At 48.7% G+C, this 15052-nt stretch overlaps 2 protein-coding genes across 2 annotated transcripts in view; both read left to right on the forward strand.

The window, feature by feature from the left end:
- The first annotated feature begins 7230 nt into the window (after nucleotides 1-7230).
- On the forward strand, nucleotides 7231-9040 carry LOC109762981 (BTB/POZ domain-containing protein At1g01640). The gene is made up of 3 exons (XM_020321857.4): nucleotides 7231-7708; nucleotides 8150-8326; nucleotides 8430-9040. The coding sequence occupies exons 1-3, from the start codon at nucleotides 7511-7513 to the stop codon at nucleotides 8910-8912; spliced, it is 858 nt and encodes a 285-aa protein (XP_020177446.1). The 5' UTR covers nucleotides 7231-7510; the 3' UTR covers nucleotides 8913-9040.
- Nucleotides 9041-14041: 5001 nt separating this feature from the next.
- Nucleotides 14042-15052, forward strand: part of LOC109762972 (F-box protein At5g07610-like) — a 1548-nt gene continuing 537 nt past the window's right edge. Inside the window, exons 1-2 of the mRNA XM_020321847.1 lie at nucleotides 14042-14613; nucleotides 14920-15052. The exon at nucleotides 14920-15052 is cut by the window's right edge and continues 537 nt beyond it. Of these exons, the coding sequence (XP_020177436.1) occupies nucleotides 14042-14613; nucleotides 14920-15052 (705 nt within the window). The remainder of the gene's footprint in view (nucleotides 14614-14919) is intronic.

The following is a 15052-nucleotide window of genomic DNA, read 5'->3' on the forward strand; positions in this document are numbered from 1 at the left end:
CTGCATCACCCTTTCCTCTTTGAGGGAAAACCAACGCAGTGCTCAAGAGGTAGCAGCTGCGACTGCCCGCGCACAAGTAAAGGGGTACAAAAAGGGACCCCTACTTTTGTTCACCGACGATGTTTGATGCATCCTCCATCGCAAACGTTTTGCACCTTTTTGACGTTTTTTTACACCACCGTTTGCGATTATGGCATCGCACACAGTTTCGTCGAAGGGTCTCTGATCGTAGTGTCGCGTTAGCAGCATCCTGCAGTAGTGATGCTACAAGACCAAGACCGTCAGGACGGCACGACGGAAGTCATCGCCGAGCCCACGACGGCGTCATGACCTGAAGCTTTGCAGACGAAGACTACCTTTTGTCAGGATAAGATGTACTAGTTGTCTCCCTTCGAATCTGGTCGTTGTGGGATCCCTTCCCGCCTTCATTTTGGGAAGATGACCAATGCCACTATAAGTATAGCCTAGCCATCACCATAGAGGGGGATCCGTATCCAGTCCATCCACACCCTCACCAGTTACTCGAACACAAGAACGTACCTCCTGAGGTTGTTCATCCACTGTACTAGTTCATCCTCAACCCATGTCGAGGCTAATCCACCACAAAGCAGGAGTAGGGTTTTACACCGCAAGGTGGCCCGAACCTGGGTAAACTATCATGTCCCATTTCCTTCCAGTTCATCGAGCTAGGCCGCGAGATCGACGAGTTGGCAGACTGGGGAGGTTGAGTTCTTCACACGCACCCTAGAGTTCGACTCTATCTTGGGTCTGCGGAACCCCGAATCCGACAAAAACACCATATGATCCAACTATATTAACAAAGCCCGCGATACATCAAGATCGTGACATATCAAGAACACGAGAGAGAGAGAGAGAGAGAGAGAGAGAGAGATTAAACAGATAGCTACTGGTACAAACCCTCAGTCCCGAGGATGGACTACTCCCTCCTCACCATGGTGGCCACCGGGATGATGAAGATGGCCACCGGTGATGATTTCCCCCTCCGACGGAGTGCCGTAGCAGGGTCTAGATTGGTTTTTCGTGTCTACAGAGGCTTGCGGTGGAGGAACTTCTGATCTATCGACTCCCCTAGGGTTTTTGGAATATTTGGGAATTTATAGGGCGAAGAGGCGGTGCGGGAGGCCACCGAGGTGGGCGCAACCCACCAGGGCGCGCTTGGGCCCCCAGGCGCGCCCAGGTGGGTTGGCCCCCCCTCGGGGCACCCCTCTGGTACTTCTTTGGCCCACCGGATGTCTTCTGGTCCAAAAAAATTCTGAAAAGTTTCGCTGCGTTTGGACTCCGTTTGGTACTGATTTTCTGCGAAGTAAAAAACAAGCAAAAAACAGCAACTGGCACTGGGCACTATGTCAATAGGTTAGTCCCAAAAAATGATATAAAGTTGCTATAAAATGATTGTAAAACATCCAAGAATGATAATATAACAACATGGAACAAGCAAACATTATAGATACGTTGGAGATGTATCAGTCATCCACTCCATAATCCATTTTGAGCTATCAGATTCATCACTAGATATGTACAGAATGGCATAGAACTGAAGTATGATTTCCCTATTCCAAGGATGTTCGAATGGAAATACATTGGTGAGGCGGAAATCTTCCAGATCTTGTAGCAACTAATTGAAGCAGCCAATGTTTTTCATAGCTGGGATGTCCGGATATTCATGAGGGAATATCTTTCGGTTGTCATAGAGGACCCGAGAGTGATATATCGCATGTTCCTTTGTCCAGAAGCAAGGCGATTCAGAAGTGCGCAGCCCATCATATGGACTGTCTCGAAAGAAATTATGGATGCGCATTCCGATTGAAAAGGGGACCTTTCGCGCTAGCTTCGACCGAGAACAAAGCCTGTTCTTTATGAGGGAATGGATATTTGAGTTCGTCTTCAGGTGAGATGAATTCATCGCCATATACCACTGAGTCGGTATGGTGAGCAGAAATAGATTTCCGTTCGGAGGGACCAAGATCTGGAATTCTTGGCGTTGTGTCGATAGACAACTTGAGTGGTGATGGAGCAGGTGGCACAACAGAGGGAGCTGCAGATGCAGTAGGCAGCAAGACAGATTCCTTTTCGGTGGGCGCAGAGGCCAAGTCAGGCACTAGAGCAGGCTGAGGTTGTTCCACTAGAACCTATTGGTGCTGAAATGTTCGAGATGCCGAAACATGTGGTTCTTCATGAGCCGGAGAGGCTTAAGGCTCGGAGTGAGGGATTTCACCTTCCTCAGAAACATTTTGCTGTGAAGGAATAGCAACACGAGCAGGGGAGGCCACAAGCACTGGTTCAGTTGGCCTTGGTGAGGGAGGAGCATCCGAGTCTTTAGCTGGGGGTTCCGAAGGAATAACTGGCTCAGGAGATTTTTCTTTCTGAGGCTGAGCCTCTGGGTGATCAGGTGACTTTTCAGTCAAAGCATGAGGTACATTTTTCTTCGCAGTTTTCTTTCGTTGCTTCTTCTTTTGCTGAGCAATTTGATCAATGTGGCCTTTCACCAAATCATTGTAGCCAGTGATCTGAGCTTGATGCTCATCACATATCTTGAGCATAATCTCATTGAGATCCATATGAAAACGCAACTTCTGTTGCGGAGGAGAGTCAAAGCACGGTTGATGTCCTTGTAGGAGTCTTCGAGTGTTGTAATAACAAACTTTGAAGAAGCAGTTTTCATTCGACCATCAAGGTCATTTAGCTCGGCAGTAAGAGTGTTGATTTCAATAGAGTCTTCTCTCATATCATGTACAACGACAGTTGATGACCCACAAGTATAGGGGGTCAATCGTAGTCATTTCGATAAGAGTGTCGAAACCAACGAGGAGCAAAGGGACATGACAAGTGGTTTTCAGCAAGATATTTTCTGCAAGCACTGAATAGCGGTAACAGGTAGTTTGATAGTAAGATAATTTGTAGCGGACAAGTAACGGTAACGGTAAATAAAGTGCAGCAAGGTATCCCAATCCTTTTGTGACAAAGGACATGCTAAAGTGGTCTCTTATAATAAGCAAAGCATTCTTGAGGGTACACAGGAATTTCATCTAGTCACTTTCATCATGTTGGTTTGATTTGCGTTCGCTACTTTGATAATTTGATATGTGGGTGGACCGGTGCTTGGGTGATGTTCTGACTTGAACAAGCCTCCCACTTATGATTAACCCCCTCGCAAGCATCCGCAACTACGAGAAAAGTATTAAGATAAAATCTAACCATAGCATTAAACATTTGGATCCAAATTGGTCCCATACGAAGTAGCGCATAAACTAGGGTTTAAGCTTCTGTCACTCTAGCAACCCATCATTTAATAACTACTCCACAATGCATTCCCTTAGGCCCAAATATGGTGAAATTCCATGTAGTCGACGTTCACATGACACCACTAAGGGAATCACAACATACATATCATCAAATTATCGAACACATATCAAGTTCACATGATTACTTGCAACAAGATTTCTCCCGTGACCTCAAGAACAAAAGTAACTACCTACAAATGATAATCATGCTCAAGATCAGAGGGGTATTAAATAGCATAAAGAATCTGAACATATAATCTTCCACCAAATAAACCATATAGTAATCAACTACCAGATGTAATCAGCACTACTAGCCACCCACAGGTACCAACCTGAGGTTCCGGTACAAAGATTGAACACAAGAGATGAACTAGGGTTTGAGAGGAGATGGTGTTGTTGAAGATGTTAATGGAGATTGGCCTCCCAAAGATGAGAGGGTTGTTGGTGATGACGATGGCTTCAATTTCCCCCTCCGGGAGGGAAGTTCCACCGGCGGAATCGCTCCGCCAGAGGGCAAAAGTGCTCCTGCCCAAGTTCCGCCTCGAGACGGTGGCGTTCCGTCCCGAAAGTCCTCCTCTTATTTTTTTTCTAGGTCAAAGTGACCTATATACCAGAAGATGGACACCGGAGGTGGGCTCGGCTGAGCACAACCCACCAGGGCGCGCCTAGGGGGCCTGGCGCGCCCTGGTGTCTTGTGCTCACCAGGTGGCCCCCCTCCGGTAGTTATTTGCTCCAGTATTTTTTTTATTTCAAAATAATTCTCCGTAAATATTCAGCTCATTTGGAGTTGTGCAGAATAGGTAACTCTGGCGTAGTTTTTTCAGGTCCAGAATTCCAGCTGCCGGCATTCTCCCTCTTTGTGTAAACCTTGCATATTATGAGAGAAAAGGCATTAGAATTACTCCATAAAGCATTATACAATTTCAGAAAAACTATTAGAGATCAGTTGCCATACCTCGCGCCGCCAGCACGACAAGGAAGCTTGCGCCGGCCTCGAGGTGTGCTTCTTGTCGTTGACGGTGCTACAGCCGGAGGCGGCCTCACAAACGTCTCGTACGGCTGAGATTGCTGTTGGGAATGGTGTTCGACCGCAAAGCTACTGCTGCCTAGCCAGTTATCAACCTCGAGGAAGACGGCATCCCTGCCGCCCAGCACGTCGGAGGGGATTCCTCCAAGCGATTCGGCGCCGGAGTTTGGATCCGCCGCCGCCATGAACTACGACGGCTAGGGCTAGGGACGGGAGCTCGGGGGAGAGTGAGTGGGAAGGAGGAGGAGCGAGCCGGTCGGCCAGGTTAGTCCTGGTCCGACCGTCAGGCGTAACTAACGGGCGGCAGGCGAGCGCCGTTAGCCGTTAGCGCGGCCGCCGCCCTGATCGGTGGGCCAGCCCTGTCAGATTCGCTTTTAAAACCGTTAAATCTGTCATCAACTCAACTTGATAGTTTTTGTCACAAAATTAGTACTAATTTGGAGTTTTTAGTCAATTTTCAAAATATGGTAGTTCTGTGGGACGGCGACCTGAAATATGGTAATTTTTGTCAAATACTCCACGCTGTAAGCACCCATCAAAACTTGCTAGTTAACTCTCAAATCCAACGGTTCTACTCTCTAATCCAACAGCTCTAGCCTGGTCTGACGGGATGCTAAGATCAGTAGTCTGATTCCTAGTGGTTTCCTTACTTTTGTTTTGACAAAATAGTGGTTCCCTTACTTAATACATGAGGCAAAACTTTTGCCTCCAATTCAAAAATAAAAAAAGGCAGCCTGACCGATCCTACGCTACGGCTAACCGGCTGACATGCAGGACCATGCATGATGGACGCCGGATTCATACCCCGTTTACCTCTCAGTGATCGTGATTGCACGATGACGGGCTAGAAGAACATATGCACATACGTACTCTTACGCACGTTTGCAGTTTCGATCTCCTTTCAGTTTGATATATAGATGGTCGATGTTGGCGTTGCAGCTTGATTGATAAACCAACAACACACGCTTTATCATCAATGCGCACACCTTACATGCTTATTAAGCTACAATCAAATGGAAAAAAGGGCCACACTTTTTACACTGGCGCGAGGCGCTTTCTGAGACAGTGATTGCATGAACATGCCTTCAAATTCCCCACGAAACAGATATGATTACACATATTTTTGTGTATATTTATTGGATTGTTAAATTTGTACGATGTTGCCGTTGTCACAATTAATACTGCTCCCTCCGTCCGAACAGGTTTGTCCCTCGAATGGATGTATCTAGCATCAAGTTAGTGCAAAAAAAAAGTTAGGATTTTTGCCTACCACCGACGCCGCCGCAGATCTGCCTCCTCTCCGGTGACTCTAGGGCCATGAGGACGCGGTGGATCTCGGCAAGGACCGGCGGGAGGGCTCCGTTTTTAGTCGCTTCTTTTAATTTTGCTAGGGTTTGTGTCCTGCTCAGGAAGACGAGACGGTGGCGGCTCCTTGAAGATGGAATAAAGGTCTCCCCGTCTAGCCCCCATTCCGGCGGTGCGTCTAGCACCGTTGGTGGGCGTGTGAAGGGTGTGTCTCCGGCGGATCTATATTTGGTGGATTTGCTCGGATCTCGTCGTTGTTCGTCTACGTTCGTGTGTCTTCGGATTGGATCCTTCTAATCTACGTTATTCTTCATCTACGGCGGTTGTTGTTCTGGTGCGCTGGTCCTACGGGGCCTTAGCACCACGACTTCCCGACTGTCTACTACAACAAGTTGTGCCCGACTCCGGCGATGGAGGGGCGATGACGGCGGCGCGCCTTCGGCTCGCTTCAGTATTTGTAGTCGTCGCTAGGTGGTCTATGGATCTGGATGTAACTTTTATTATTTCTGGTATTCCTTGTACTGCCATGAATGAAGATGAATAGATCAGAAATTTTCCCGCAAAAAAAAGTTAATGCTAGATACATCCATTTAAGAAACAAGTTTGGGATAAGTTTTTTCTAACGGAAGGAGTACGTGGCAAACATTCTTGCAACAATCATATTCCGGCCTCTTGTTTAGTTCCAATTGAAACTATACTCATGCAGATATGGTCGGGTCGGGTGAGTTGGGGGGTAGTGGTTAACCTGTTAATGATGTACTACGTGCCAACCTCCAAGCTTCCAGCATCTTTGAGGTCGCTCCCCAAAAGTCTCTTCTTCTGAGGTTGGAAAGTCCCTCTCAGCCTTCTGCTCCATGATTCCTTCTTGCATCATCATAGAACCATCCTATTGTCTGAATTTATTTTTCTGATCATTGTGTTCTTATGATGTCCACTCATATTTGAGGAGAGAGGGAAAGAAACACGGAATTGAAGACACCGTTTGTTGTCCTTCCTTCTTAGAACATACGTCTCCTGTCTACCTCACAAGCATACTGCAGAATCAAGATTATACTACTGCATTAGCGACAGCTGATCACAAAACTGCACAGGAAACATTAAGGAGAGAAAATAACACTTTGGCATCAGGGGAAAAGAAGATGACTGTGTGCATCGTAATGATGCAGACACCGAAGGTTTTGACCTCCGTTTAAAAAAATATATGACCGCTCTCTTCTGCCGAGATCAACTTAAGTACATCCAAATCAATTATGCCTTAGCTAAAATGCGCTCGACATACCAGCTGGCTTGTGTTTGGTACATAGTAGTTGGCCTTGGCTATCTTTCTTATCCAGTAGACAAATTGTACCTAAGCCCACCATTAAAGAAAATTCCAACAGCCGATATCTGCACGATTTCTTTACAGGCAAGACATCCTTTCTTTCTGGTGGGGAATTAAAATCTCGAGAACCAACTGCAATAATATTTGCCCATGATTGGTTATCCTGCTCATTTTAATAGTATGCAAGTACATATATGTTGCCGTGTTGGAAAATGGCAGGTCAGTGTGTGTGGACAATGTCCATGCAGCAACTACATTGATAAATTTCTCACGCGTCTTAATCTTTTGGAGTACATTCGTTATGAGAGTTAAGCCTAGAAGAATACAGTGGAGGAGAATTTTTAATTAGTTCCACGTACTGCTTGTGCTTGCTTTAGTCGGCTAGCAACCACCACAAATACTAGTCCTTGAAAAGAAATATGGAAGCGAGCATCACACCATCCTCCTCCCTCCCTTCTCCCGGACATCTTTATATCCTCACGCAGCGCACGGCAATGGCGACCTTGCTGCCACCACCACCACCATTGCCAATCCGAAGGGAAGGGAGGAGGAAGCATGGACTGCTGCATCTGCGGCCCCATGGCCGCCATCTACAGGCCTCCGAGGAACACCATATGCTCCCCGTGCTACGAAGGCTCCAAGGCCATCATCGCCTTCCTCAATGACGGCGACCACGCTGCCGGTGACGGCCAGGGCGACCGTGGCTTGGTGACCCCCCGCGGATTGATCAAGCACAGCGACAGCTCCACCAAGGCAAGAACTCTCAAATTTATTGATCCTCATGGTCTCCAATGTTGCATATCAATCGTGTATACTTAAGCTGTCACGAACTGTGATGGAGCTCTGCATGTAAAGCAAGATACTTAAGCTGATGTCCTATGGCGAAATATCGTTTCCATAGAAACACGAAAGACCTGCTTCTGCATGCGACGGGCTCCTTAATTAGTTCGTCCATCGTGGTTTGTTTGTTCTGCCGTCACCGCCAGTACTATCTTACCGACCGGCGAGCCGCATGTCTCCGTCACGGAATTGCATGCATGTCTGAACAGAAAAGTTTGGTCGGTGAGAATGACACCTGACGCCACTCTCATGATTGGCGCTTCTAAAGTTCAGTTTAAGTTTTAAAATGCGTAGTAATCAGTAACACCGGGAAGTCATTACTCTAAATTTTCTTTGTTTGTGATGTTGAAGCAGGGGATGAGAGAAGCATGGGAGCAGATGAAGGAGATGAGAGACAGGGAGGAGGCGGCGAACCAGCGGGCCGGGTTCCTCGAGCAGGGCTTCGGGGCGGCCTGGATGGAGGGAGCCCACACCGACATCCTCGTCAAACCTGGAAATGGGCCGCCAATCCCGGCCCACAAGGCCATACTGGTGAGCCGCCTTCCTTTGTGTCCATCATCACCGCCGGCCCTTTGCGGTTTAGGCCCTGTGATGAATAAACAAATAATTAACCCCGGCCGTGCATTGCGTGCAGGCGGCGAGGTCGGAGGTGTTCCACCACATGCTGTGCTCCGACGAGTGCAAGGCGGCCCCCGCCGGCGGGTGCGTCTCCCTCCCGGAGCTCGCCCACGACGAGCTCTCCCTCTTCCTGGCCTTCCTGTACACTGGGACCCTCGACGCTGCTGCGTCGGCCACGGCGACATCGGCGTCGGAGCGACGGCTGCACGCGCTCCTGGTTGCGGCGGACAAGTACGACGTGCCGTTCCTGGGGCGGGCGTGTGAGGCGCGGCTGGCAGCGGCGATGGATCCTGCGAATGCGCTGCGGACGCTGGAGGTGGCTGACCGTGTCAGCTCGGGCGGCGCGCTGAAGGAGCGTGCCATGGGCACGGTGGTGGAGCACGCGGAGCAGGTGGTGTTCTCCGAAGAGTACCACGACTTCGCCGTCAGGAACGCCGGCTTGTGCGTCGAGATCACCAGGGCGCTGCTCGCCAAGGCCGCCGGCGCCAAGAAGGCGTGAAGTGCACGTGTATATAGCTAGATGCAGCTGTTTTTTTTTCGGGCACAGAAAAGTCGTTGCATGTACACCCGTGCGATCAAATGCAAGAGTAATTCAGGCTCCATCAGTTCAGGGCTGGGCAACTTGGGACAAGACTAGTCGAGGCGTCCATCTAAAGTCTTTCTCCTCTATTCTAGAACCAAACCCTAGACGCGCCGCCGCCATTTCTCGCTGATCTGGGCCACTGGTCTGCGTGGAGGCATGGACCAGACGGAAACCCTGCCCGACGACACGCTCGCCAACGTCCTCGGCCGCCTTCCGCCGTGCGACCTCGCCGCGTCCCGCTGCGTCCGCAGGACGTGGTGTGACGTCGTCGACGCGCACCGCCTCTTGCTGCCGCACCTGCTCCCGCACTCGCTGCACGGTATCTTCATCAACTATGTTGACTACAGGCGCCCGCACTGCTTCGCGCGCCCCTCGGCGCAGAAGCCCGCGATAGACTGCAACCTAGACTTCTTGCCGGGTTATGCCCATGATTACAAGCCAATCGCCGATCACTGCAACGGTCTCTTGCTTTATCGGGGTCGGACGGACTTGTTGTACGTGGCCAACCCTGCCACAAGGCAGTGGGAAGATCTCTGCCGCAAGGGTGGCGACTACAAGTGGAACCCATACCTTGTGTTCGACCCTGCAGTCTCACCCCACTATGAGGTGTTTTCGATCCCATATGTACCCGAGAAGGTGGACCTTGCACAAGATTCCATGGAATGGCCACCATCCTCATGGATGTTAGATGTGTTCTCGTCTAGTACAAGGCAATGGTGCAAGAGGTCTTTTCTCCGCCAAGGCGAGGCTATGGGGACAGTGGCTAACGCTCGACTAGATACACTGAGGCAAGTGTGGAGTGGTGCGAGGTGGCGATATAGTGTGTATTGGCGAGGATCACTTTATGTTCATTGTCGTGGTGCATTCGTCGCCAGGTAATATATCGATCGTGATGCATCTTTGTGAAACCATCTTTTCAGATATTGTCTTAATTAGTAGTGCTTCTCTTATGTTTGAATTTTGAATTAAAATTAGTGACTTATTTTATCAATGGATTGACAATTTTTGCAGATTATCTTTGTCAGATGGCAAGTACCAAGTAATTAAATTGCCAAATATTGCAGAAAGTGAACGGGAACGGTATCTTGGGAAATCAGAAAAGGGGGTGTACCTTGCAATAATGGCAGATGATACAGTACATCGACTCTGGGTTTATAACCTTGTTGAATCAAGTGAACAAACAGATTGGATGTTGAAGTATCATGTCGATCTTGAGCCATGGGCATCGGCATGGTTGGACAACCTCAAGGGGTTTGACAAAACTTGGACCTTAGATGGAGAAGGAGATGTGAAAAAAGCGCAAGAAGAAGCACGGTGTAGTCTAGAATATGACGATGAGGACGAGGGCGAGGATGATGATGGAGAAGAAGAAGAAATGCTAATGGGGGGTAATCCGGAATGGAACTCCGACAATGATAATGTTCTGGATCTTGAAGATGATAGGGGAGGCTTTTCTCATTACATTGACTTCCTTGGCTTTCACCCCTACAACGAAGTTGTTTTCTTGGGATTATCATTTAAAGTAGTGGCTTATCATTTGAAAACCTCAAAGGTTCAGTATCTAGGTAACATGCGTCCAAGTGATTACTACCTTTTACAAACAAATGGAATATACGAATCATTTCCGTACACCCCTTGCATGATTGGGGAGCTTCAAAAGCACACTTCAAGGAGTAGTCATTGAGATTATTGTTTGCCTGCAACCGTATAGGAAATGGAAAATCAATGATTGGGTTCTCAAATTTACTTTTATTAACCGTCCCTTTGAAACTGCCCAGCTGATTCATTACGTGGTCAAAACATGGGTCATGTATTATTTACACAATTCAAGGTTCAAGTCAAGTACCGATAAATGTTTGGCGGTTGTGCTTTAGATGGTTTCTTTACCTATTTGATAAACTTTTTTAGTTGCATAAATGAGTAGACTTGTACTATTGAATTCGAGTCAAATTTTGCACCGGTGTGGTATTTGCAGATATGTTGTGCAATTGTGTTGCGTACTTTCAAACTCTAAGCTTTCAATTCATTTGAATCCTTGCCGACTCACTTGGATGGACGGTTGGTGTAGGCGTTGAATTCCAATGATTTTGATGTATTATTGTACCTAAAATGCGAGCACTTTAACCGGAATGAGCAATGCAAGATACGTAGCCGCCATCTCCCCAATTTTTTTTAAGGTTCCTCCACCTCCCACCGGCTCCGCCATTAGTCTGCCTCGTCTCCAATGGCCTTAGGGTCATAGGGGCGCGGTGGATTCTGGCCCTTGTTGGTGTGAGGGCTCTGTTTTTAGTTGTTTCTTTGATTTTTGTTAGGGTTTGTGTCCTGCTCAGGAAGACGAGACGGCGGCGGCACCCTGAAGATGGAATAAAGTTATCCCCGCCTAGCCCACGTGTCAGTGGTGCGTCTAGCATCGTAAGTTGGCATGCGGATGTGCGTCTTCGGCGGATCTGCCTTTGATGGATTTGCTCAGATCTGGTCATCATTGGTCTGCATTCATGTATCTTCAGGTCGGATCCTTCTGATATACGCTACTCTTCATCAGCGGCATTTTCTGTTCTGTTGCACTGGTCCTATGGGGTCTCAGCACGGCAATTTCCTCACTGCCGACTACAATAAGTTTTGTCCGTCTCCGACGAGAAAGGGGGGAAGGGGGCGATGACGGCGGCGTGCCTTCCGCTCGCTTCAGTGCTTGTAGTCGTCACTGGGTGGACTAAGGATTTGGAGTAACTTTTATTATTTTTGTTATTATTCGATGTACTGTCATGATTGAAAATGAATAGATCGAAAAAATTCACGCAAAAAATATACCTAAAATTCCTAAATATTAGATAAGACGACACACATGAGGTGTCAAGGTGATTTTTTTACCTAGTGTAAGGTGATTCAATCACCCCGCTTTGAGTCGGCCGCGCCCTCTTAGTAGACAGGAATATTTTTTTTCTTACCTAGTGTCCAGGTGACTTCGATCACCCCGCTTCGAGTCGACGGTGCCCTATCAAGAGACAAGAAAAGAATATTTTCTTTTGAGACCACATACGATGATTCCGATAGGTGAGAGAGTTAATTTCTACCCAAATAATTGTTTTCTTTTCCTCACAACAGCAGGAATGGTTGTGCATCGTACTCCCTCCGTTCCAAATTACTCATCGTGGTTTTAGTTCAAATTTGAACTAAAACCACGAAGAGTAATTTGGAACGGAGGGAGCAGCATTTAACAAAGAAAACTATCACTGTAGGGATTGGTGTCCCACGGAACTACCATTTTGGAAACTTCAACAAAAAACTACAACTTTAACCTAATCTTGTTGAAAAGAACTACCAATTTCGTTTAATGGTTGCTTTAGATGATTTAAACGTGTTTATGACAGACCATACCCACCGTCAAGGCTGACGTGGTCAGCTTGGTTAGGTTTGACCGGCACCTAAGGCGTAATGACATGTGGAACCCACCTGTCAATTATATCTCCTACCTTGAAATTTCCACTTCCCGCCGGAGTCGATTGTCATCGCAGCTCGCTGGACGAACTCCTAACGAACACCGCCATGGAGGTGTCCAAGCAGGCGTCGTGGCCCGACGACTTCCTCTGCCCCATCTCCCTCGAGGTCATGATAGACCCGGTCATCCTCCCCTCTGGCTACACCTTCACCACTATAGCAGTGAAATTGCTGACGTATTTTATCAATGAATTGGCAATTTTGCATATTACCTTTGTCGGATTGGAAGTACCAAGTAGTTAAGATGCCAATAGATATTGCAGAAAGAAAACATGATCAATATCTTGGCAAATCGGAAAAAGAACTAACACAAGCACAGAAGAGAAAGAATACGCATTGTTGTAGGCAAAAGTCTTTAAATCCACCCAACATTTCTGAAAGAAAATCAGCCGTGTCCCGCGATCTCCACGCATCCCTTCATGAGGCCAAACACCTCTCTGTCTCTAGCCTTATCCCTCGCAGGCATGCAGCGATGCACGTCCACACACGTTCTTCCATCCCCACAGACGTTGACCAGTTCGTCCTGCCTAATGGATCTCGTCGACATCTCTCTTCTACTCTGGCAGCTTCCTTGCCGCCGTCATGCCTACACCGGCTCGCGTGCGGCATGCCCCTCTGCCACCATTCCCTCCGCTCAAGCCGACGCGCGCCGTTAGACACCACTGTTGCATCAGGCCACACACCAATGCTTTGAGGGGAGGAAAACCACCATTATGAGCTCAGCGACACCGCAGCACCACAGCGAGTCGCCGTTGCTGCCATGGAGCATCAGGAGATCGTCAATCGTTACAATCACCGGACCGCTGGGAGCATCAGTAGTGTTGCAATGGAACATCGTCGAGCCGTCGGAGCATCGCCGGTGCTGCAATGGGATTTTGCAGGATTACCTTTGCTGCGAGGAGTCGCTGGTGCTCCGATTGAGCACAGCCAGGCTGCACACTACTGCCATGGAGTTGCAATGGAGCTCGCCGGGGCTGTCGGTGCTGCGACGGAGCTACGATGGAGAATCGCTGGGGCGCCGATGCTGCGATGGAGCATCCTTGTGCCCCGGTGCTGTGATGGAGAGGTGCTTCAACCGGCGCTCCAACGAACAGGGCGATGCACTGTTGGGTGGGGTAGTTGATGTGTTGTGATGGAGGGCTGTTCTAATTGGCGCTCCGACGAACAGGGCGCTGCGACAACTTTCAGTTTATAGGAGCACAATACTATATAGGGTCGGGGATCCGAGATCCTACGGCCTGCGAGGCCGCTTAAATTTGGCTATTATCAACCGGTTGATTTGTAGCAGCCTCTTGTTGTAGTCGCACGTATCAGGTATCAATAAAGAGTCACGACTCACAAGACGTGGTGTTTCTACTATCGTGTCCGATTCTGGTCAGGTATTGATCCCGAGTTCAGAGGCGTCCATATATAAGCAACGCCGCAGCCTCTCTTCTTTTCTCGACTAGTAGAATCCTACACGAGTTGCTCAAGGACCGGCTGAACGCGCCGCCGCCGTCGCCGTATCTCCTTAATCCGGGCCTCTATCTAGCCTGCGTGAAAGGTCAGACATGGACCAGACCGAAGCCCTGCCAGACGACACGCTCGCCAGCATCCTCGGCCGCCTTCCGCCGTGCGACCTCGCCGCGTCCCGCTGCGTCCGCAAGACGTGGCGCGCCGTGGTGGACGCCCGCCGCCTGCTGCTCCCGCACCTGCTCCCGCATTCGCTGCATGGCATCTTCATCAACTACATCGACTACGAGAGCCCGCGCTGCTTCTCGCGCCCCTCCACACAGAAGCCCGCGATCGACTGCAACCTCGACTTCCTGCCTGGTTACGCCGAGGATTTCGATTCAATCGTAGATCACTGCAACGGCCTCTTGCTTTATGAGAGCGACATGAACTTGTGCTCCTACGTGGTCAACCCCGCCACGAGACAATGGGAACGTCTCCGCTACAAGACCGACGCCCGCCACCACCTCGCATACCTTGCGTTCGACCCTGCCGTCTCACCCCACTATGAGGTGCTTTTGATCCCGTGTGTACCTGACAAAGTGGACCCTGCACAAGATTCCATGGAATGGCCACCATCCTCGTGGGTGTTTGATGTGTTCTCATCTAGTACAAGGAAATGGCTCAAGAGGTCCTTTATCCGCCAAGGCGAGGCTGCGGGCACGGTGACCGATGTTCGGGTAGATCCACTACAGCCAAAATCTATGTGTTGGGGAGGTCCAAGGCGGCGATATAGTGCGTACTGGCGAGGATCACTCTATGTGCATTGTCGCGGTGCGTTTGTCGTCAGGTATTACTGCATCTTTGCAGAATCGCACTTCTACTTCTTGTCTTAGTAGCGTTTTCTCTTATAATATTTGAATATTTATACGACAACTTCACCACTATAGCGGTGAAATTGTTGACATATTTTATCAATGAATTGACAATTTTGCAGATTATCTATGTCGGATGGCAAGTACCAAGTAATTAAGATGCCAATAGATATTGTAGAAAGAAAACAGGATCAATATCTTGGCAAATCAGAAAAAGGGGTGTACCTTGCAGCTATAATATATGATGAACATATA

This window comes from Aegilops tauschii, chromosome 4, assembly GCF_002575655.3.
Source record: "Aegilops tauschii subsp. strangulata cultivar AL8/78 chromosome 4, Aet v6.0, whole genome shotgun sequence".
Classification (NCBI taxonomy): Eukaryota; Viridiplantae; Streptophyta; class Magnoliopsida; order Poales; family Poaceae; genus Aegilops; species Aegilops tauschii.

What these genes read in the sequence shown, in the direction of transcription:
- LOC109762981 (XM_020321857.4), top strand. Translation starts at nt 7,511, where the DNA reads ATGGACTGCTGCATCTGCGGCCCCATGGCCGCCATCTACAGGCCTCCG. An exon ending in ACAGCGACAGCTCCACCAAG is followed by an intron (nt 7,709 to 8,149) that starts GCAAGAACTCTC and finishes ATGTTGAAGCAG; the next exon opens with GGGATGAGAGAAGCATGGGA. An exon ending in CGGCCCACAAGGCCATACTG is followed by an intron (nt 8,327 to 8,429) that starts GTGAGCCGCCTT and finishes CATTGCGTGCAG; the next exon opens with GCGGCGAGGTCGGAGGTGTT.